Genomic DNA, 22,914 nt, shown 5'->3' with positions numbered 1-22,914 from the left:
AATTTTAAGTTTTGAGTTAGTAACATTATCATTAAAAGTATTTGAGATTTCGCCCACTGAACCTTGTCATCAAAAGCATGAAATACTCTTATAATTCAATCAAGCGAAAGAACATGAAGGAAACAGTGAAAATGGTCATGTTGCGATGTAAGCATATAAACGCTCGAGTCTGACACAGCAGGATTTTTTTGAGGAAGAATATGGATCCCACTCAATGTGAAAATTGATGCACTACATTCAACATGTGAGCCGTTGAGCGTTACGGTTGAACACAGAACACCTCATATTACTGCATTTAATTCATGCACACACTGTATTCAACATGTGAGGCGTTAAGCGTTAAGCGTTTCGTTCGAACCCCTCACAGCAATATTCTTCATATAATTTTGTCACTTACTTAGTCACCGCATTTAATTCCTTGAAAATTTGGGATTCTCTGTTCGGAAACCGGAAATTTTCCATATGAATTAAGTGTTGTGTCTAGCCAAATATATATATATATATATATATATATATATGAGGTAGGATCCTTTGACACTGGTGTCAAATTTTAAATTTGATACCTCATCTTATAGCCGTTAGATCAAAAAAGATCAACGACTCTGATTTGTAAGCATGTGACTCCATTGATCTTTTTTAATCTATCGACCATAAGATGAGCTGTCAAAGAATCCTACCTCTATATGTATATATATATATAAAGTGGGTTAGCCTATAGTAGTTAAATATGCTATTTTTTAAAAAAAAAAATTGTTTAAATTTGTAATCATAAGCCAACTGATCCTTAGATAATTTCTCATTGTAAATGCGTGGGGAAAGAGACTTAATACGAGTTTAGAATAATTTATTTTGAATAAGTAAATATTTTGATTTTTTTAGAGCTTTTTTTTCTTTTTCTTTCAAATGATTATCTTTTATAATTAATCGACTACCATACGCAAGTTTAATCCCAATCAACATAAAAACTGGGTCAAAAATATCTTTATTAACATAAAACCAAAAAAATAAAATAAAAATATCGACATACAGAACAAGTACTAATACCGAATTCACGAGGGTGAGTAATATTATATACTAATTTAGTTTATAACAAGTTCAAAATTACAGAAGAAGAGAAAAAATTCTCTTTGTTGTAATCATACATAAGCAAGTAAATCACAATATCAAAAATGAGAAAGGAGTATAGAATTTTCAAAATTCAAAATTGGTATAATCACTATTATTATATGGGAAAAGTGTTTGTCCTTTTAAATGACACAACTTATATCCTTTCATTCTCATAAAGAGGTGTGACCCACATCTTTATATTTTTCTGTCCACTCTCTCTTCTCTTTTATCTATCTCTTTCTCTTACTTAAAATGACACAACTTTATATCCTTTGAAATGATACACAATCTTTCCTTATTATATTTAACACGATTTTTATGAGTAAGCTCGTGACCTATGCTGATTCTACGAGTGGACTCAAACTTTTAAAAAGATGAGAAGTAGTTAAATTAGGGGATTTATGTTATCAAAAAAAAAATAAAAAAAAATAAAGGGATTTATTATTCTTATGTCACATAAGGTAGAATTTATATCCTACACACACAAATTCAAGATGGGTCCCACTTTATTCTTTTTCTCTCTATTCCTGAAAGTGGACCCCACCTGCACATATGAGTCTGTAGGAGATAATATTTATCTCCTACTACATGAGAAAACTATTACCTTTAAATTAATTCATTAGCACAACATGATCCATACATTCTAATGCAATAAATATATTATACCCTACCAAATTTTTTGAACCTTTTTTAGTTAAGAAAATGTCTGTAAAGAACTTTGGGATACACCACCCCAAAAGCTAGCTCAAAGGGTGATAAAGGCCACATTAGTTGCACATAACCAATGTGAAATTATATATCTCAACACGCCCCCTCACGCAAGAGCCCTTTGGGCTAGAAGCGTAGAATTGCACAGGCCCAATTTCTGATTTACCTTTTTGTGCTTTTTATTTTAATTCTACTTGAAAGTGGGGGCCGTGAGGATCGAACTCGTGATCTTATGGTCAGTTAAGCTCTGATACCATGTAAAAAACCTTGAGATACAATGTCCTAATTAATCGTAATCAGATAAGAACTTGGAATTAGACGAGAGAAAAGCCTTTAATTTGCATGTGCATTCTGTATCGCGGTTTATACAAGAATACTCAAATGCATGTATTTGAAGAAGAAAAAAAGCTAAAAGTTCTGAATACAGTAAACACAACACTTTAGAAACAAATTGCAAAAGTACTTCTGAATTAGTTCTCTTGATAGCTTAGATTACACTAAGGGGCTTTTTGGTATAGGATAATATAGTGGATGTCTAGGAATTATGAAGTGGGAATTATTTATACACACATTTGGTAGAAGGAAATAAGAAAATATGACAGGATATAGTTTAATCCCTGGCATCCATTTTACACTATCATTTCTGATTTCTGATTCTCCTTTAGAAGATGATAATCGTGAGTTCCCAGTTTTTGGATATTTTGGGTGCAATTTCTTAGACTATATTATCCTCGGAGCCCTACCCCAATCAGTCACGACATAAAGCAATGGCCTCTTTTGCTTCTCTCCTCAGCTGTTGCCCCAAAGTAGTCCACAACATCATCCCAAAAAACATTACGAAAATCCAACATCAATACTCCAAAACCAAGACGCTACTTACACGGACAATTGATCATAACATCACGGTTTCACGAAATGGAAGAAGATCAGATGGAAACAAGGTTCAATTTAGGTCACCAACGATGCAGCACGTCGTTCTTTCGTTTTGTTTTGTTATATTTTTAGTTAATCGTATTTTTTTTAAGTTATTCTTGACGAGGGTACTTTTGTCAAATTTTATATATTCCCAGCAATATTATGTTTCAACCAAACACTCATTCAAAAAAAATTAATCTATATTCCTAGTAATATTTTGTCTTATCAAACATCTTTTTCATAAAATTCTTAGACAATTTTTGTTCCAGCTATATTCCAGGTAATCGTAATTTCAGGATACAAAAAATTTCTTCCGTACCAAACGTCCCATAAGAGAAGTTCAAAATAAGGTTGTAGAGTATTAATTTCTTGACAGTTTAATAATATAAACAATGAAATCATTATTTGATATAAATAAGGTTGTAGAGTCTATAACAAAAATGCATTTTTCACACATATCAAATCATAGTTTAAGAGTAAATATCTTTTTTGGTCCCTAACAAAAAACACAGTCCCCACTTTAGTCTTTTACAAAAATAAATTAGTCAGTTAGTCTCTAACAAATTTATAGTGAACCCATTTAGTTGAAATCATGGTTCCTCACAAATTCAAAAAAGACCCATATTAGTCCCTTAAAAGAACTAAAATGGGTCCACTTTGAATTATTTTGTAGAAACTAACTAACTAATTTATTTTTTTAAGAAACTAAAGTAGGGACCGTATTTTTTGTTAGAGACCAAAAAAGATATTTATTCTACTTTAACTACCTAAAAGATAACGTGATACACCATATTTCCTATTAATAATTTATTTTCAATCGCGTGCAAAAGCCAATAGAGAAGAGAGAAACACGAATTATCCGGAAAAGGAAAAACGCACGCGTATACGCAAGAATTAACATTTTATGATTACACGAGTTCCCGGTTATGTATAAGAATCATACCTCTAGCCTTATATTTAGTGCCAGCATTCTACGCTCATAGAAAAAACACAACTTAAGCCAATTATTCATCACTCATTAATTATAGGCATTTAAAAAAATGGGCACGAGGGTTTTCTTTTCAATTACACTAAAACATTATAATAAAAAATAAGAAAACGAAGAAAGAAAACCCATACACCAAAAAGGAAAACCCAATAACACGTTCAACTTGATTTCTTGAGGGTTCGTTTGGTACACGACATTTTGTAGGATTCTTAAGAAACTGAATTTTTCTAAATTTTAAATTTTTAGATATTATCGTAAACTGGATGTAAAAATTATATTTTTGAAATTCGAGATTTCTGGACAAATAAAAATTTCTCCGCCCCGAGAGTAAAACAAAAAGGAAAATGGGAATCCATGAATCAAAAGGATTAAAACTCGCATATAATGGATCCATCATCAAGATTCAGCCACAAATGCATATTTGTGAGATAAAAAAACATAAATAACAACGAGGATTTCATTTTCTTCAATAGTCCCATTCCTTTTCTCCGATGTTAGATTCTAAGATCACACCAACCGTAAGAACTGAGCCAATTGAGTTGGGTTCACAACACCCTTCAGTTTGGTCCCATCCTTCTTCAACAATTTCGCTAGCTCCACGTACTTCTCGTACTTCCGCTGTTCCGACTCCACTCTCTGACTAGGCGCGTGACCCCACCGTCGACCCAAGATTGTACCATTCGTCAGGAATTCGTGGGCCAGGTATCCCGCCAGCAGCTGCCTGTTGAGCTTCGGGTTTGAGCCTTTGTTGCTGCTCATCATCGGCTTCGAGCCTTTTTTGCTCGGCTCCGGCCCAGTTCTCGGCTTATCCGGTTTGATCAGCCCAGGTTTCGGCTTACCCAGCTTGATCAGACCAGTTATCGGCTTATCCGGCTTGATCAACTTGGTGATTGGAGTTGTGGGAGGTGGGTATTTGGGCCTTTCGGAACCGCTACAATTGCCAGTGATAATGGGACTAGCCCACTGCACACGGCGAGAGAGAGGACGCACCGTTTTGTTATTCATGTTTCTCTAAACCGCATGTCACGTCACTGTCATGTTTTTATAACAAAAATAATAATATTAATGACAAAAAAATTCAAGGTATTAAAAAAAAAAAAAAAAGACCAATTCCAATGGTAATTATTATATTCAAGGATATGGGTCTCTAGCGAAAAATGCTGAGAGAGGACAAAATTAAAAATTGATAACAGAGAGGAAGAGGAGGATGATGATGATCTAGGTTGTTGCCGGAATCTGGTTTTTAGATTGTGTTGTGATCAACTGATCACTTGATTTTCTGGAAATTTAGAGAGAGAAAAATGAGAGAGCCAAAAAAAATGGGGCAAAAAGAGAAGCGATGATGACGAGGTAATGTCTGAACAATGAACAGAGGGTAAGTTCCTTGATATTTATAGTGGCTGTTGTTGTTAAATGCCTTTGTAAACTCACAAATATTACAAGAATGCCAGGGTGCTCGTAATGACTAAACTAGCCCTAGTTATCTATGTTGCACTAACAAGAAATATCAGACACCACACGACACGACGAAATTTTAATTTTAAAAAATGTACAATTTTTATATATTAAAATACATTTTGATATTAAATAATATTTTTAATATATATATATATATAATATATTTATATTAATACATATAACAGTCCATGATAAGTCATGTAATTAATCAAATATTCAAATTTCATAACATAAATATAAAACAAAAGTAATTTTTCATACCTTGTTAATTTTTTATGTCAAATTTCCTAACAGAAAAAAATGACTTATAAATAAATTTTGTATTTTTAGTTAAAAAAAATATCAGATGCATGTTAAAGCATTGACCGCATGTCAAAAAAAAGTTAACCGTGTATCGAAACGTGTTTGTGTCGGACGAATGTAATTTTTTTTTTACAAAAGCCGTGTCGGTGCTTTCTTGCTTAGTTATGGAGCTCATTTTCTATAATTCGATTCCTTGCCAAAATAAATATAAAGACAAAGCTAAGGTAAAAGCATTATTTTTTATTATATTTGGTGAAAAGAGTACTGAATACTCTATACTCGTAGAGCACCGAATATATTTTTCTAATTATGCTGAATTTAATTTGTAAATGATGATTTTGATTTAAGTTACCACATTTCTTTTATATTATTTCAGCGTAAGATTAATTTTTATTTATTATTGAATGATATAACTAAGATTTGACACATATAAATAAAGTTTATTTACATAATTTATGCACCTTCTTTGCTATTTCATAGATTTTTGCATATATCATAGTCCATTAAATATTCTATTTAAAATTAAATTTGATTATTTATAGTTTTTTCACTTCAACCTCCACATAAATGTCTTTGTAAACTCGTGACAATATATGAATGCTAAGGGGGTGCTCAAAATAGTTAAATTATCCCTCCATATAGTCCGTAAGAACATACGCTACTTTTTTAATTACGTGACGGACAAGTTGTCACTAGCTTACCATTTACTTGACTTCTATTTTAGCCGTGATAAGTTTACATTCCGCTTGTATAATATGATATATACTCAAATAACTATTTTTTTTTCTCTTATGAGTTTTTTGAATATTATTTAAGTGTAAGATTAATCTTTATTTAGATTTTTTTAAATAAATTATATGTATTCTCTTTGGGAGGTAATCATGTTCGGGACGAGTCTAAAATTAAGACTTTAAACTCCTTCTAAAACTTCTAAAAATGATACTAAAAGAACTGAATACAAGATTACAAAAAAAAAGAACCGAATACATGCTCTCACTCACACATGTTCAATATATACCAACTAAACTACTGTTATTTGAAATCTTTATTTAAATATCAAATAAAGATATTTGGCATCTAAATAAGGCTTTATTTAGATATTTAATGGCAAAATTGAGATACAACTCCAATAAGTAAAGTTGCAAATTAAATTACATGTCTTTTTTTTTTTTTTTCCCGGTAAACATTTACATGTCTTAATTGTCCCTAGTAATCGTTTGGTTTCAAAAGCTAGAGGTATAATAAACAACCGGAATATTAGGATTGGAGGACTGGTATGTGTTACCCACCCCTCCTTATCAAGTGCATGTATATGTCTTGTAACGCATATGACTTTCTCATTTGAGGCATCTCTTTAATAATAAATATGATCACTTTTTAAATATGTGATCATAAATACATATCCGAATATTCAGTGCATATTTATCAACAAATATTCAATGCATAGCTTTCTTTTTTACAAATATTCAATGCATATCCGAACGTTATGAGATATTTTTATTATATTATTTGCTCGTAAGATTAATCGTTATTTAAATATTTGCAGGCATAATTGAGATGCAACTCTTGTAAATAAAGTTTATTCATATAAAGTTCAAGTTGCTAACTAAATTAAAAGTCTTAGTCAACAAAGGTGGGTACAGTTGGTTAAGGGTTTGGTTTATATCCTTCAAGGGTGTGGGTTCAAACCCTGCTTGCCGATGTGAGGACTTTGTTGGTGGGTGATATGTAATCTTTCCCAGAAATCCTTAAAGAGGTTGGGCGGTCTTCCCAGACCCTAATAGGATACCGGTGTCTAACCCCACTTAAACTTTTTGTATTAAAAAAAAAAAAAGTCTTAGTTATCCCTAATAATTGCTTGATTGAAAAATCAAAACTAAAATAGGCAAGCGTAATATTATGATAGGACGATACGTAGGCCTTACCTACAGTTGCTTATCAAGTGCATGTCTAAGTCTTGTAACCAATGTTACGAGACTCAAACTCGTGATCGAACTAGTGGAGATATTGAGTCACTGGATTATTGATTTAATCACTGGATCACTGTTTCAATCGTTTAAATCAGATAAATAAATATAATTGTATATTTTATATTCAATTTTTTTTTAAAAAATAATATAATCTAATGTCATTTATTATATTAATATATATAGTTAGAAAAAAATCATATTTATAATCTAATAAAACAATTCACTTTAATTATGTTCTTATAGTGAATAAATACTAATAGTTCCCATTGATTTCAAGTATTTTCCATTTCTATGACCTCATTCTCCTTAAAGCTTCAAGTGCAACAATGATTATCATTGAGCTCACTATACAACAACTGTTTCATGTTGAAACATACAATAACAAGTGAAATGTAGGATATGGGTTTGTGAACATGACGTCTCCATACGAGATGGACCAATACTTCAAGAACTCAAAGTTCCCATACGAGATGGACCAGTACTTGCCAGTGGTGTTTTCACTACTTAGAGATGGGAAGCAACTGACGGAGCCAAAGAGTTGGAACAGAACACAAAAAAGATTGAACGAAAGAGAAAGAAACTCGAACATGAGAGAGAACCTTGGGAGAGGAGGCAACTGACAGCTTCATCGGAGTCCATGTTAGAGTCTCTGAGCATAGCATAGATCTTGTGGTCAGGCCCAGAATCACCCCCTACAACCCCTACATACCGCCATTGTTGTGGAAGACAAAGCTTAAGGGTTGGTTATTACAGGTTCCACATCGTTTAATTTATAAACAAATACATTCTTTATAAACATTCGAAGGACACAATAATGAAAGCAATTGAATTGGGACGCTGCGGGTTGCTTCCTTTGCATCTCTGTCAGGTCAACCGAGTCGTGGGTTTTTGTAAAAACTGTCGGGTGACTTGCGTAACCGATCTGATATGTTACTCAGACGGGTCAAGTGACCGGTTCATCAATTTGCAGGTCAAATCGACCGGTTCGAGTCAGTTTTAATAACATTGCTTGTAACACAAATGACTTTATCACACACACACACCGGTGTCAAAGGATCCTTCCCTATATATATATATATATATATATATATATATATATATATATAGAGAGAGAGAGAGAGAGAGAGAGAGGCAAGATCAACTTACACCGGTGTAAGAAAAATAATTCTTACACCAGATCTTAACTGTTCATTTACGTGCATCTAACAGTTAAAATTTAAGTTGATCTTATCCTATATTTTTATATATATATATATATATATATATATATATATATATATATATATATATCTATTCAAATATTGAATGCATATTTATTAGAAATTTATAAAATACTTTAATATATTTATTTATGGGTTTGATGTTTATCCTTTTAAAGGACATACATTGTGTCATTTTAAGAGATAGATAGACACAAAGAATGAGAATCATGGGGGAGAAAGTGGATAGATTTTTTAATTTAAATTTTAAGTAAAAAAATATTATTTTGTGTCTATCTCTCTCTTAAAATGACATAATTTTATATCATTTAAAAGGACAAATACTTTTTTCCTTTATTTATTTATACAGGTTTCATGGGTGGATATTTTGTTTCATAACTAAAATGTATTGAACATATAAAATGATGGTAGTTAAGTTGGTGCATGTGAGCTAGGCAGGTGAGTATGAAAGCATGTATTCAATCCTTCTCAGTACTATCTTTGGGAAGGGTTTAAAGTCTTAATCCTGGATCCGCACCGAACAAAATTGCTTGGTATGGAGGATACATGTGGTTTATCCCAAAAAAGAAGAAGCATTGAACATAAAAGCCTTTGTGAACTCGTGAACATTACATGAATGCTAACACTACTAAAAAAAATAGAACTCTTAACCAAATTTGGGACAGAATTTTTTTCCTCCCTCCTCGATAATGGTTTGAGACAAAAATATGATCTTAGTCTTTTTTTGTGACAGAATAATTTCGTTCCTAATATGTAGCTTTTGCCCCTAATGTTGCCTACAAAAAGGGTTTGAGGGAGGGTGAAATCTGTCCCTAAAAAGGATAAAATTAAGGATAGGATTTTTTGTCCCTGTTAAGCACGAAATTTTCCTGACCCTAATTAGGACTGAGTTTATGTGTCGCTATTAGCAACGAAACATGTATGCCCTTATTAAAAATGTTATGTCCCTAATAGCGACGTCGTGATCTTTCATCCTAAAATCTTTCCATACTATAGGAAAAATGTATCTTCTGTGATATGAAATAAAGTTATCTTCTGAAAGCCAAAAACAAATTATTTTTGACTTTTGGATAAAAATAAAGGGTATTTTAAAAATTTTAAAGTCTTCTTTGTATCTTAAATTTTACTTAAATACCCTATATTTTTCCAAAACGATATTATTTTGGAATTGCAGGAGATAATTTTACCTCCTTGAAAGAAGAAACTTAATCCACACACACACACATATATATATATATATTGTTCGGTCCTGGATAGATCGTATTGCTATATCGTAGGGTATGCACTCAGAGATAGTGTATATCAAGTGTATACTAGGCTTATAGTCGAGGTTCCAATCACTGCACACAAGCAATAAGCTTATAGCCAAGGGGTGGGTGTGTGCACAGTGTGGGCAGTATTAGTAAATAGGTTAAAAGTGTTTACCTGGGGTCTTTAGACTCTTATTTATAGGATTATCTTCCTAGGCTTAAGCCTTTTGAAATTCTCCCATTGTACTAGTATTCAACCCCCTTCTGTTGGGATGTGATCCTTATCTTATGCCCTTTGGTTGTTTGGAGTTGTTGAGATGTTGCTGATTCCATATCTCACTAGATATTCTAGTAGGTAGTTGAGATATGATATTCATATCCATAATATATATATATATATATATATATATATATATATGAAGTCTCAATTTGCATCTTTTATCTCATAATAAAGGCATCATACATTATGTTAAACAAAAACTTGTATTAAAATATTTTAATGCATTTGTCTGGAATATACAAATTTAAAGGATAAATATATTTTGAGCTCACAAAACAGGTTTGACATTGACTCGTTTAAGCCACCGGGGGTGGAATATCCTAACCAACCAACCCATTTTAACCTTTAGCTCGTGGATTAAATAGGTTGGATTTATTGCGGAACCCGTCAGTTTTTATTTTATTTTTTTTAATTTTAAATACTAGTTAAGAAAGGTCCAAATTTACTTTTCAAGGCTCACCGTGCTACGGTAATTAAAATTGAAATTTTACTTAAAATTGAAAAGAGAATAAAAAATTGTAAAATATAAAATCTTAACATAAAAATCATTGTAAAAAATCATAAAAAACGTAAAAACGTTTAAAATCTTGATGAAATCATCTTAATTAAAAAAAAAATTGTAAAATCATAAAGCGTAGATTTAAATCGGAACTACATGACTCCCTGCCACTGCCTTCCAAAACTCTCAACATTTTCAGAAGAACAAAAGATAACTCCTTGCTAGAAAAGCCTCTTATGTCACTAGCATTTTTAACCATACAATCTTTCTCCTTCTGCATTACAAAGACTAGATCCTGCACTCGAGAAAGACATGTGAGCCCATCTTTCATCTTAGCCATGGTAAAGAAATCTTCAAGAGTCATACTACTTCACATAATTTTTCTCAGAGCATCAAGTTCATCTTTTTGGCATGCTAGAACTTTCTCTATCGTCAAACACATGAATAACGATTTTTAAAGCCTCCTCACCAATTTTCCAATTACCACAACCAAAACCCATCTTCCCATCATCGTTGATCCCACCAAGATTAGGGTTCACTCCAACAATATTAATCACCCCAATTGCGTCGTCCTATTCAATGTTCATCATCCAAAGGGCAAAGTGGAATCCAAAGTCTCTTGGAGAGATCATAGAGTGTTCGATTTAGTGGCGACAATGTAGTAGTGACATCGAGGCCACGACATAGGAGGCAAGAGGAGATGGCTGGAGCAGATAGGCGGGTGACTCACCAATCCCATAAACAAGGTGGGTTGAGATTTTTAACCTGTTTTCATAAATATGATGGACTGGTAAACTTGTACGCGGATTGTCGACGGGCTATATTTATAAATTTTTATTTATAAACTCTTATAAACTACACTATGTATATAATATATTTTGCAAAAATTTATAAACGGATGCTCTCCCAATATCAATATATATATATATATAGGAGAATGATCCGTTTACAATTTTTTTTTATAAATTACACTAAGTATGACCGGTCATACACTCTTGAATAAAGTATGACCGGTCATATTTAGTGTAGTTTGTAAGAGTTTGTAAACAAAAAGTTTGTAAATATAACATTCCCCTAATATATATATATGGATTTGATGTTTGCCCTTTTAAGAGAGAGATAAACACAAAGAATGAAAATCATAGAGGAGAAAGTGATGGTTTTTTTTTAATTTAAATTTTAAATAAAAAAATATTATTTTATGTCTATCTATCTTGAAATGACATAATTTTATATCATTTAAAATGACAAACACTTTTTTTTTCTCTCTCTCTCTCTCTCTCTCTATATATATATATATATATATATATATATATATATATATATATATATATATATATACATTGGCTGAGATTTTCTCATGTTGCATGATAAATAAATTTATATGTTGTGACTTAACTAGGGTTGGCAAAAATGAGTCAACCCGTCGGGTTGGCTCGTAACTCGTCAAAAAATGAGTCGGGTTGGGTTGACAAAAATGAGCCGGGAAAAAACGAGGCAACCCGCGGGTCAAACGAGTTAGCTCGTGGGTCAAACGAGCTAGCTCGTGGTTTGAGTTTTTTTTTTTTTTATAAAAAATACAAAATATAATATACAAAAATGGACAAAATCCACACATGCTGTCATCGTCTTTCTTCCTTCTCTAAATCTAAGTCCCTAATCTTCTCACAACGCTACTATTTTTATATTGTTAGGCTGTGCTGGCTCTGTTTGGTTCAAATATCTCTCGATGTTGATGCAAATTTGCTGTGGAGAAAATTCGAAACTAGACCATTTTGTATTTACTTCTCATTCTGTAACTCTTTGGTTAAGCTGATGAAAGCCACATAGCTGGTGCATTAATACTATCGGTTCATTTAAATAGGATGAAAATGAGCCAACCCGCGAGCATTTTCGAGCCAACCCGCGAGCATTTTCGAGCCAACCCGCGAGTCAATTTTCGAGCCAACTCGCGAGCTATTTTTTCAAGCCAACCCACGAGCCATATTTTTGAGCCAACCTGCGAGCAAACCCTAACCCGACTCGGTCGGGTTGGGTTGTATTTTCTGGCTTGTTTTATTTTTCGAGTCAACCTTAACTTGACTCGTTTTTTCGGGTTGCACGCGATTTGGGCCAGGTCGAGTCCGGTTGGCCCATTTTACCAATCCTAGACTCAATTAGTGGTGGGCTCACACTTATTAAAAAAAAGACCAAAGAGTTTTGCACACAAATCAAAGGGTCGCAACATAGAAAATACTTCTCGTATAACATAGATAAATATTTTTTCATATATATATATATATATATAAATAAAGCAGTTGATACTAAAAAAAAAACTTGATGTGTAGAAATTTAGGCAATTTTATTTTAAACTTCACAACTTTTGCAATATCACATTGATCTTCTCGTCCAAAAAGTGTATAAGTTTGTAGATTTGAATAGGGATTCAACACTCTAGTTTTATAATAGCATTAACTTCTGTTTACTGTGTTTTCAAGGTAGCACTAAAAGTACCAGTAGCAGTTCGTCTTGAAGGCACCAATGTGGATCAAGGAAAAAGAATTTTGAAGGGAAATGCTAGATTTTTCAAACTATACCATTGAAAAAGAAGAAAGAATTTTTTTGATGGTTAATATGCTGATGATCATTAATTGGTTGAACAGGAAAGTGATATGCCATTAATAACAGCTGAAGATTTGGATGATGCCGCTCAGAAAGCAGTGAAAGCAGCCTACAAATGAAGGGTTGCTTTTCTTCAAATTTTACAAATCAGTTTAGTTACAGCATTATTCTTTTTGTTTTAAGCTTATTTTGTCGCTGCGGTTCATCCGAGAATTCATAATGACGAGGAGGGAATTGAAGCAATAAAAGTTCTTATTGAAGCTGTAGAGGTTATCAAAGCTTTTCAATAAGTGCTTCTCACGTTGTAGTTCATTTGTGTTGATGAACATAATATTATTTTGCTTCTCCCTTAGAATTCCTAGTACTGATACCATTTTTCTTTCTGGTTATTCCTGATTGAGTTTTCTCACTGCGAATTTCATGGAAACAGTTTCTGTTGGTTATGTAGGCTCATTGAGGAGCCGAAAACTATTGCCTTTGAACTGTTATTTCCAATTTTGAATATATTTGTTTAGTAGTTTAATATTATGTTAGTCTCTTGCATTACAATTTGCATTTCTTCCTTTTGTATAATGGAAAGTGTTGAGGTGCTGGAGTGTTTCTATGGTCTCCATATGACTGGAGCTCAAGAGATTCCGTATTTTTGGAGTGTAATACACGAGGTTTAAATTCATTTTAAAGTTAATGTTACAAATTTAACGTGTCATAACGTTACACATAAAGTTAGTGCTGATATGTTACCGAAGAAGCTCTCTGACATGATATGTTACCTTCTTTTCTCGCTGTATGCTGATATGGTGCGTTTGCTCTTTGATAGAACTTGGAATTTATATAATCCATAAATACTCATAGTAACATTATATAATAAGGTCCCGTACGATTACATGAAGTTCATTTTGTTTCCACTAATAATACGAGGATAAAATGCTTGAATTTAAATGATACGAAAGAGATAAAAGTACATAAACATTTTCGATGAAATTATTACATTGAAACAATACAACTTAATTAGTCAAGCTCTTCTCTGCTTTCTTCAGTGATTCTGCAATCTTACTGGCAATACAGTATGCTGTAGATTGGATGGTAACCATGGGGTTGACACCAACTGCAGTGGGTAAAACGCTTCCATCACACACATACAAACCTTTTGCTTCCCAACTCTCTGCATTCTCATCAAGTGCACCTTCTTCTTCAGTGGCACCCATTCTACAACTTGTCATCTGATGTGCAGAAGTAAATATGGTCCAGAGTTCATTCCTAGACCTTGGACCCCCAACTATTGTGGCAGTGTCTAGAAACTCCTCTAAATCTTCCTCCTCTATCCCTTTACATTTGATTCTTTGGCCATCACTCCTGTAAGTCCCCACTTCCACAGCTCCTGCTGCAACCAAAATCCTCAAGGCCTTCCTCAATCCAATTCGTAGATTTTCTTTGTCCAATTGGTCAAGTCTATAAGAAACTCTTCCTTCAGCCCTTACTTCTCCTGATCCCTGGTCTCTTACCAATGCAAAAAGGTTAGCAGTTCTTGCATACTTCACCATCCTATCTTTCACATCACGCCCTGAAATCCAGGGAATCAATGCTGAAAATGATGCAGGTCCTAGAGCAGGTGCTTCTACAATGACTCGTGGGCTAGAATCCTCTGCTAATACCTTGTGGATTGAGGTAATGATTCCCCCCTCATAGTTATTACCACTAAAGTTTATCATGTCTTCTGGGAAGTACCCCCAAGCAAATTGAACAGGGTGGAGATGGAGGTTCCTTCCAATGTTTGGATTTTGCAGTCCACTAGAAATCATTAGAGGAGGCGTGGAGAGAGAGCCACATGCTGAAATAGTTACCTTGGATACAATTTGGAGTTTCTTTGTCACCTTGCTTCTCCAACTTGCTGCAGCAATCACTCCTGAACATTTCTTTGTCTTTATTCCATCCTTTCCATCTTCCAGTATGAATTTCTCAGCTTTACATCCAGTGAGGATCACTGCACCATTTCCAACAGCATCAACCAACCAAGTGGTGTCAGTGCCCTTTTTATCTCCTGTTCTACAACCATAACAGCATGAACCACAATAGTGATCTGCTGAAGAATTTATTGCAACTGACTCAACTTTTAAACCAGTTTTCTCGCATCCTTGTCTAAGAATTTGATTTTGAAAGCTTTCCTTTTTGCATTTCTCTGTCACACCAATCCTTCTGCACACTGAGTCCATGGCTGATTGATAATTAGAGCTTCCAAAAAATGGGATTTTATATTTTTTAGACCATTCCCTCAGAACAGGATCAGGTGTTCTGATGCATGCAGACCAGTTTATAGCAGAGCCTCCACCCACTGTTGAGCCAGCCAAGATCATCATCTTACCATCAAGACTTGGCATAAGTCCACCTGATTCATATTGCGCAGTCATGGATGGACCTTCAAGGGAAGAATAATCATTGGCAACAAAATATTCTCCTTTCTCTAGTACTATTACTTTCTGACCAGAGTTTGCAAGTACTGCAGCTGCAACTCCTCCACCACAACCAGAACCGACAATGACAACATCACATTTGACCTTGTACATGTTCTGCTTTACATCTTCAGTGACTTCAAGGCCTTTCTCAGTGAGGGATTGGACAAAAGTAGAATCAGTTTCGTACATAGTCTCTATTAATCCCTCTTCAAGAGGCCTCTCCTTTCGTTTTAACTTTTCCCTTGTGTCCACTTTGTACCCCATTGCTTTCCATGCAGGATTATGCCCATTTACATCAGTCTGCAGCAATTGGAGAAAGGGGGAAAAAAGGTTGAAAGGTAAAAGCTAATTATTGCAAGGAAATTAGAAAGAAACAAGAAGCAAAATAGTTGACTTCCTTAATTGAGCATAGTATAGGGATGTTTAGAAAGAAACTAGATTAGAAAGATATTTAGTTATGACATGTGCAAGAAGTTCAATATGGATGTTTGACATGTTGATACTAATGTTTTTAAAGCTGGACAAGTCATTGAACCAATGAAGATACTATTCTAGGTTCACTAGTTTTATCATGATCGAACTTGTGATCGGTGTTTAAAAAGCCGGCTCGGCTATCGACCCGGCCGAGGTCAGGGGTCATGGGGTTACTATGCTGACCCAGTTTTATATATTAAAAAAATATAAATATATATATCTTATATGAAAATATTAAAAAACAAACCACCAATCATCAAAGATTCAAAATATACTTAACATAATTCACCAATTACAACCACAAGTCAATATTGCACAACCTAACTAAAGTATCAAGATACCAAAGTACAAAACTTATATTCTAATGGAGTCACTACGCTGACCCGGTTTTGCCTCTTTTGAGAAGGTCTCTGACAGGAAAATTTAAAGGAATTAAGAATGAGTTTTTGTTTTCCATCGATGACCGTAAGGATTTCATTTGAATGGGTAAAATTCTTACCTTTTCTAGAAGATTCACGACAGCGAGATGAAGATTGAAAACATCTAGGTCGCTAAGAGAGAAGAGAACGATTAGATTTAGGTTTGCAAGCATTTTTATTTTTATTTTTTTAATAAAACAATGTTGTTTCATGGAATTTAAAAATTAAAAAAACATGCAGTGACCCCTCCTTTGACCCCTCTGACCCGGGAGTCACTGAAACCCGGCCAGGTTTTGGGAGTCGGAGGGGTCGATACGCATATAAGGTCCAACTTGTGACTCCAACCCAGATGAGAGGGGTTAGGGTTAACCCGGGTCAACCCCCGGAGCGGGGCGGGGTTTTAAAACACTGCTTGTGATAATTAAACACATATTTTTAAATTTTATATAGTATATTAAATAAGCTAACATAATAATAAATAAAATACATTCATTATCAAGTAATATCACAACATATTAATTACCAAAAAAAAAACATATAACAACATGTTCAAAATTAATATAAATATAATGGAATAGGTTATTCTACCTATCTTTTTTCTATCTACCACTCTAAAATACTATTAGATCAGAATCTTAATTAACATTTATTTTTCTCTCTCTTCTTTAGATTCTGATCTAATGATATTTTAGAGTGGTAGGCAAAAAAAGATAGGTAGAATAACTTATCCCAAATATAACGTTCTTAATGTTAAGTACACTAAAAATAAAAACAAAAACTGAAATGACATAGTACAGGCTAATTCTTTAGGGGGCGTTTGGTTCAGGAAATTTTTTTGGAATAGTAGGGAAATGAGATAGATAGAGAAATAATTGGAAAAATAGATAAAGTGAGATAGGTAGAAAAATGTAAAAAAAAGTTGTTTGGAGTGGAAAAACTTTACTGGGAAAATTAGGTAACTTTATGAAATCAACAGTGCATTAAAAGCCAGATAACCGGTTTTCCGAAAAATCTCTCACCTTCAAATTGGGTTTCTAAACAGTGCGGATATCTATGTTTCTCATAAATCCAGACAAATTGGATAGATGGGTTTTTGGTGAAAAACGTTAAAACAAACATGGTGTTTCTAAAAGCCATACTTGAAAAAAATAGATATCCGCTAAAAAGCTTCCAACCAAACACCACCTTAAGGGCAAATGGAGCATAATGTCACAGGATGAAATTTGGGTCATGTGGAATATGTGGGCCCACTTAAATTAATAAAGAAAAAAAAATACGGGATCCACTTTTCATGTGTATGTTGGTTCTGCAACATGACACATGAAGTTTGAATTTCCCATTATCTAAAATCTCTTAACCGTTTTGATCAAATTTGGGAGATCATTTTCTATATTTATGTGCATCTGATAGACACTTTTCTCTCTTTTGTGTATAAACATCATGATTATTTCTCAATTTCTATTAGTAGTAACATAAATATTTCACAAATTTGGATGCGTTTGGCTGACCGGTTTTCTAGGTGATAAGGACTGAATGAATACCTTGTCGGTTCATCAGTTTTTAATAATTGGTTGAGAGTTGAGACCAAGACGGGAATCATAAATTTTGAAAATATCTCGTAGTCAAATAGACAAATATGTTATAATAAACCAGTTTTTCAAGTAATTATGAAATCAAAATGTTTTTTTTTAGCATGAAATGAGTGAGAGTGAGAGAGAAGCACTACCCTTGAGAAGAAATTATAGAAGCACACAAGTTTGATCAGCACAAACACTACTCGCAGAGGCACCCAATTCTTTTCCCTCGACCATTTCTTGAGAACTTCTTCTCTCTTCTCCAAGGAAATCTCAGAGAACTTGTGAATGAAAGGCCACTTCTTGTTCAAGCAAATACTTCCACAAAGCAATAATGTCCCCATTCTGAAAGACAGAATCTTCAGAACCCAATTCACCAAAGACAATGCTTCTGGCACAGCCCTCTTGAACAAGAGCTCTGCAGCCTGAATTGAAGTATTGAATAATCAAATACAAATGATCAAAATAAATACTTTATATATGTCAACCTTAAAATGAAGAAAGAAACAAAAAGAATGTATAAAAATAATGTAGGAAAAAATCACCTCATCAGGAAATGGGACCTGAGAAGCTGAGGCTGTGTAGAAAGCTGAAAAGGCTTGGTCTTCTGGGGTACCCTTGTTTAGGGTGGTGTCCAATGGCAGTGAAGGAAAAAGGGTCTCACATATGGCAGCCAATACTTGAATCTGACTTGAAGATAACCCATGATTATAACCTTTCTCTCTTCTGTTACCTCCTCTCAACAAAGGATGACAACTCTCTCCCCCTTCCATTTCTCTCTGCATTCAGAAAGATATTTTTATAAAAAAATAATAATTTTTTTTTTTTTGGTAATGTTTCTGTGATGCACAAGTTGTTACAAACTATGCCTTTTTGTAGGCAAAAATAAGATGAGAAGCAGCAGAATCAGAAAGTACCTGCACTAGATTGGCCAATTAAAGTCCTTGGGACCAGTTGTGTTGTGTTGTGTTTGTGTCCTTATTAGATAGGAAAGTGGTACAGGTAACTATATAGCCCACAGAAGTGAAGTGAAGACAGAAGACATATGAAGACTAGCACATCATCCTGCACTAAATCCAAACATGGAACTGGTCACTTCACGAGGCTTGAATTTGATGATCATGGAAAATGTGGTTGATTTCGCTTGTTAAATTTCGAAAGTAATGTTCAGGAGAAATGCCCAACCAGGACCGTAGTCAAATAACTTAATGGGTTCACGTGAAATATAAGTTACATTTTAAGTTATTATTTGCATAGAATAATATAAATCATTAAAAAAAATTTATCCAACATATTAAAATTTTGAGTTGAATTGATTCTTTATATGATATCAGAGCTTAAATAATCATAAGATCACGAATTCGATCCTCACCGCCTCTCATTTATGAAATTAAATAAGTATAAAGTAAAACAAAAACAAAAATAAAAATTAAACCTATACAATATTCACTTTCAAACTCAAATAGTTATATGGATATAACTTCTAAGCTTTTTATATTGATATAAAAATAATAAACCTTACACATATCATTTATACAAATAATAAATTAGATTCATTTAAATATACGTGAGATTAACATAGATGTAAGACTTAAATGTATATATTTATATGGATATAAGTTGATCTATACATGTATATCTATATATATTAGGGGATTGTTTTTCTCATGTTGCATGAGAAAATAAACTCTTTCTACACACACCATAAAAAAGTGTGCCATTCATTTTTTTTTTATTTTTTTTTTAAATAGGTGGATCTCATACTTGATGTATCTATGACATGAGATTAGAATTCTCCTACAACATAAGATTTATTTTTCTCATATATTACTATTTAATATTTTAAAAATTACGTTTTTAAAGGGGATTCTATTTTTTTTTTTATATTTCTGTCTATCTTTTGAACAAGTAATATAGTTAATAATTTTTTAATTTTTTAAAATAATAAATAAATTGAAAATTTTAAAATGATAATTATTTTAAAACAAATACTTTAATAGGTGAGAAAATGGATATAAAAGAAAACCCATACGTTGTCAGTAGGAGCGGTTGGCTAATGGCCGAAACAGCTAAGCTCATAAATTGCCATTTCGATAGCTCAGTTTTGTCTGAGCCGTACCGTCACTAAAATTTAAGGAGTGAATTTTGTTAGGGATAAAGTGTGTGTCATTTTAAAGGATGTAAAATTGTATCATTTCAAAATAAGATGATCCTGATTTTTTATGCATATAAATTTTAAATTTGAATATAATTTTTTATATTTAAAAACTTGACCCTTTTTACCTCTATCAACACACGTTGGTATTTGATTATTTTATTTGAGAACTACTATCATTTTAATTATTTCAAACAAAGATAATATTTTAAAATTTTAAAATGAATATTTTTAATTAAATAAAACATATAAATTGATTCATTATGAAAATGTAAAGTTTTTCATTTTAGTTGAAGGCTTGAAGATGAAGATAATAAAGGTGACAATGGGAGAGATGAAATTCATTGTTTGGAAAGGTAATAAATGTGCTAAAAAAATCTAGATACCACAAAATCTAATCTGTTTTTTTTTTAAGCTTCACAATTTGTTTTTATTTTTACAATTACAATAATTAATCTTTAATGATTAGAAAAAGTGAGAATGATACAAAGAATAATTTAATTTGAATGCAACGCACAGAAATTTTAATTTTCCATTTAATGATGTATTCTCACGTCATTCAATGAATTCGACAATTCATGAGAAGTCAAATTGTTCAAATGATATAATAATATATAATTAGAGGTAATATAAAATTCTCTTATATTACATCAAAATACATCTAAAAAAATCAGAAAGCAAAAGACTAATATTAAAAAAAGAAAGTAAAACTACTGGTCTTTATGAATCACAAGTTATCTTTATAAATAATAATTGAAGTTTGAAAAGTAACTGATCAGTCTACCAGATATTGGTAAATAATAATTACAAGATATTGTGTTGGACTTAATTTCGTACGGTTGAAGGTAAATGATGTTAATAAAAAGAAAAGTGGATGACAAGGTTGTCGAGATGTTAAGTTGCTTGGCGAGATGATTGAAGTCAGTTCAATATTCAATATAGTTTAAGTATTCAAGGATTGATGATCTTACATGGGCTGAATGTCTCTATATTTATAGCAAGAGTATGCCTTGCTCATGCTGCCTTTTATAAGGCAATGTCAATTCTCATTGGCAGAGTGTGATGACATTTCACAGGCTATTCCTTATATTAGAAGCTTATTTTCAGGCTAGTCCTAATAGATGTAGTGACGAGAGCTGATGCTATCTTTCATTCAATGGGTTCATGAGGAGGTCAAGTTGTCTTGAGCTACTGTTCTCGACAATGATATTTTCTTGATTACTAAATTACCTTTAGCTTGTCCGCTAAGTAGACGAGATGCCTACAATTTATGCGCAGGATGAATTTTATTCCTTCAAGTTAAGTTTGTGGTTCTTAAACTCTTTGGGCCTTTATTAGATTGGGTCTCCATCTCACCTCACGTAAATCAAGTCCACATCAGTACTAATAACATACTCTTTGATATTCTTTTCAATATTATTATTATTAGGTGAAATTTCAACCGACCCTGTTAATAGAGTCATAGAGAGTAGGTTTGAGTAACTTGTAGAGGTCTATATAGAATTTGAGCCAATCACAGAGAAAGTCTTGAAAAAAGAGGGGGAAAATATCACTGGCATTTTTAATTTTATAATATAAAATATGCAGAAAAACTCCTGTAAAGTAAGAGTATATCCACACATTAATTTAATAAAGTGGCACAAAATAATTTAAAAACAAATACGTCCTTACTTATTTTAGTGATAAACCTAAACAAATACAATTAAATTACCAAAAGTTTTTTTTGGGTAACATATTGGTAAAATGTATTGGGTAGTAATTTTCATATTTATTCAACTTTGCTATATGATAAGTCATTCAACCCAAGTAGTTTTATTCTCTTATTCTGGTTCCTTTTTTTTAAGGAAAAAAAAAAGGCTTACAGTATATACACATAAACAAATAAATATTTAAAGTGATGAATTTACTAAAAAAACATATATTTAAAGAGATGAATTACAATTTATCCAAAGGAGGGTAAGTCTCGAATAAGTGAATTTTTTTTTTTTAAAAAAAGAAGAGAAAATTGGCAATTCTATGTAGGTATGTCAATCGACGAACGATGTTTGAGAAACAGAAAAATCCAAACAACAACTTTTATCATTCCAGTTCATTACTCGTCCTTCAGTTAATCCTGACATAACCCTTAACCTCTCCTACGCCTTCATTTTCTGGTCCACACCTTTAGATAATAAGAGACCCTTTTGATTTTCTGGTCCACACCTTTAGATAAGTGACCCTTTTGAGTATGTCCCATTATTAAGATATTAAAAACAAAAGCTGCCGACCAAAAAATATATATATATATATATAATCTAGACTGGGGTCATTGCATGAAGTGAGGTTGTAATTCATGAAACAAACGTGGGCTAAAAACAAGTAAATCAAGGCTCAATTATCTCCAATTGCTAACCTCTACCGCATATTGCTACCACATGCTTCTTCTATGAACAAAAATTGCTGGCCACAGAATTCCATATTTTAAGATAAGATAGCATGCAACAACAATGGAATTATAATAGCCGTTGAAAGGAACGAGTTAATATAGGCTTTTCAGGAATTAT

At 32.7% G+C, this 22,914-nt stretch overlaps 1 protein-coding gene across 2 annotated transcripts; it reads right to left on the bottom strand.

The window, feature by feature from the left end:
- Positions 1-14,176: 14,176 nt before the first annotated feature.
- LOC133289497 (long-chain-alcohol oxidase FAO2) lies at positions 14,177-19,039 on the bottom strand. Of its 2 annotated transcripts, none has more exons than XM_061487461.1 (3): positions 18,762-19,039; positions 18,369-18,641; positions 14,177-16,049 (listed from the first exon to the last, which is right to left on the bottom strand). In XM_061487461.1, exons 1-3 carry the CDS (start codon positions 18,999-19,001, stop codon positions 14,304-14,306), a joined length of 2,259 nt encoding a protein of 752 aa, XP_061343445.1. In that variant the 5' UTR covers positions 19,002-19,039; the 3' UTR covers positions 14,177-14,303. The 2 variants fall into 2 exon arrangements, with proteins under 2 accessions (XP_061343445.1, XP_061343446.1); XM_061487462.1 differs by having other exon boundaries at positions 18,369-18,634; positions 18,762-18,788.
- Positions 19,040-22,914: the final 3,875 nt, after the last annotated feature.

The sequence above is a fragment of the Gastrolobium bilobum genome, unplaced genomic scaffold (genome assembly GCF_033153095.1).
Source record: "Gastrolobium bilobum isolate Gb01-03AN ecotype WA unplaced genomic scaffold, APGP_CSIRO_Gbil_v1 utg8959, whole genome shotgun sequence".
In the NCBI taxonomy this organism is placed as follows: Eukaryota; Viridiplantae; Streptophyta; class Magnoliopsida; order Fabales; family Fabaceae; genus Gastrolobium; species Gastrolobium bilobum.
Note: the sequence above shows the minus strand (reverse complement) of the source record. Positions and strands in the feature narration are given on the sequence as shown.